Source organism: Mesoplodon bidens (assembly GCF_964165515.1).
Source record: "Mesoplodon bidens genome assembly, chromosome: 4".
Lineage (NCBI taxonomy): Eukaryota > Metazoa > Chordata > Mammalia > Artiodactyla > Ziphiidae > Mesoplodon > Mesoplodon bidens.
Window position 1 is genome coordinate 172,443,247 of NC_138160.1, and position 1,903 is coordinate 172,445,149.

At 55.4% G+C, this 1,903-nt stretch overlaps 2 protein-coding genes across 2 annotated transcripts; one reads left to right on the forward strand and one right to left on the reverse strand.

Moving 5' to 3' along the window:
• Positions 1–215: 215 nt before the first annotated feature.
• Positions 216–823, reverse strand: H2AC25 (H2A clustered histone 25). The gene has a single exon (XM_081232583.1). The coding sequence runs from the start codon at positions 739–741 to the stop codon at positions 349–351; it is 393 nt and encodes a 130-aa protein (XP_081088709.1). The 5' UTR covers positions 742–823; the 3' UTR covers positions 216–348.
• Positions 824–989: 166 nt separating this feature from the next.
• H2BC26 (H2B clustered histone 26) lies at positions 990–1,493 on the forward strand. Its single transcript, XM_081232584.1, has one exon. The coding sequence runs from the start codon at positions 1,056–1,058 to the stop codon at positions 1,434–1,436; it is 381 nt and encodes a 126-aa protein (XP_081088710.1). The 5' UTR covers positions 990–1,055; the 3' UTR covers positions 1,437–1,493.
• The last annotated feature ends 410 nt before the right edge of the window (positions 1,494–1,903 follow it).

Below are 1,903 nucleotides of genomic sequence, written 5' to 3' on the forward strand. Positions count from 1 at the left end.
GACGACACTTTCCAGAACCAAAGTAGCTTGTGACCGGTAATAACAAAGACACCTTCAGGATGAGTGGGATTGAAACCCCATGAACTTGATGCTGGCAAAACTCAAAACGGCCGCGTGTCAGACGGCATTCCCCGCACAAAATTAACACTGAGTCGCACCCAAATCATGCCTCGGGGTCGGTTTCCCGCGAGCCCTGCCTGGCGCAGATTCGCACAGGAACGCGCTCAAAAGGACACAGCCCTCGACCAGTGCGGCTCTTTTCTAGAATATATGGGTGGCTCTGAAAAGAGCCTTTGGTGTCACGGGGCCCCTGGGGCGCACGGCCGTTTCCGGCCCGCCTCCGCGGCCTCACTTGCCCTTGGCCTTGTGGTGGCTCTCCGTCTTCTTGGGCAGCAACACGGCCTGGATGTTGGGCAGGACGCCGCCCTGCGCGATGGTCACGCGGCCCAACAGCTTGTTGAGCTCTTCGTCGTTGCGGATAGCCAACTGCAGGTGGCGCGGGATAATACGAGTCTTCTTGTTGTCACGCGCCGCGTTACCCGCCAGCTCCAGGATCTCAGCCGTCAGGTATTCCAGCACGGCTGCTAGATACACAGGCGCACCAGCACCCACACGCTCAGAATAGTTACCTTTCCGGAGCAGCCGGTGCACTCGGCCGACAGGAAACTGCAGGCCCGCGCGCGACGAGCGCGACTTCGCTTTCGCGCGCGCCTTGCCTCCCTGTTTGCCTCGGCCGGACATCTCCCAATCAGGCGCGGGGAAAGAAGAAAGCCAAGAAACAGAACCCCAGGCAGCGAAGCCGTAATGCTCAGGGAGTCCTTATATATGGTCTTGAGGTAGTGGAGCCGGAGTCTCCCGATTGGGTAGCGATAATGACCAATGAGAAAAGGAAGCCGCCATCCCCTAATTTGCATGCGCCTTTTCCAGTGATGACGTTGAGCTGCGCTTGATCCTATCAGAAACTAGATGTTCTTGATTCCTCATTTGAATACAGGACGTATAAGTTGAGTTGCTGGAGCTGTCTCCTTTTTTTCTGTTCGGAAAGATCTGCCGTAATGCCTGATCCATCCAAATCAGCTCCGGCACCCAAGAAGGGTTCTAAGAAGGCTGTCACGAAGGCGCAGAAAAAGGATGGCAAAAAGCGTAAGCGCAGTCGGAAGGAGAGTTATTCCATCTACGTGTACAAGGTGTTAAAGCAGGTGCACCCGGACACCGGTATTTCTTCCAAGGCTATGGGTATCATGAACTCGTTCGTCAACGACATCTTCGAGCGTATTGCTAGCGAGGCCTCTCGTTTGGCGCACTACAACAAGCGGTCTACCATCACGTCCCGGGAGGTGCAGACGGCCGTGCGCCTGCTGTTGCCCGGTGAGCTAGCCAAACACGCTGTGTCCGAAGGTACCAAAGCCGTCACGAAGTATACCAGCTCCAAGTGAGGCACTCCCCGGCTCCCGGGAACCCAAAGGCTCTTTTCAGAGCCACCCACAAGATCGAGAAAGGGTTTCGAACACGTGAAAGGTTGTTATATAAACGCATCCGATGTGTGCTCCTTAGCGGTTCCTTGGTTACTGGGAGGACGTTCTCGTTCTCCCCGCTCTCTGTAGACGTGTGTACGCGTGTGTATGGGAGCGGCATGGGAGAATACCTGCTTTTTACGGAGGTCGGGTATGGAATGGCAACCCAAAATAACAATGTGGGAGGCAATCAGAAACGGGGTGTCCACCCTCGCCTTCGCTCAAGGTTATTGACGCTTCACTAAACAAAGTAGGAACCCTGAACTCAAGTGTCCTTAGTGTGTGGAGAGTGCCATTTCCGGGGCTTGCGGGCATGGACTCCATGTCTAGTTTTGTGTTCGTGTGGTGTGAGCCTGTGGGTGAGGAACGCAGGTCACCTACCCCCAGTG

Bases quoted from the DNA above. Each gene is read 5' to 3' on its own strand.
- H2AC25 (XM_081232583.1), bottom strand. From the start codon at position 741: ATGTCCGGCCGAGGCAAACAGGGAGGCAAGGCGCGCGCGAAAGCGAAG.
- H2BC26 (XM_081232584.1), top strand. From the start codon at position 1,056: ATGCCTGATCCATCCAAATCAGCTCCGGCACCCAAGAAGGGTTCTAAG.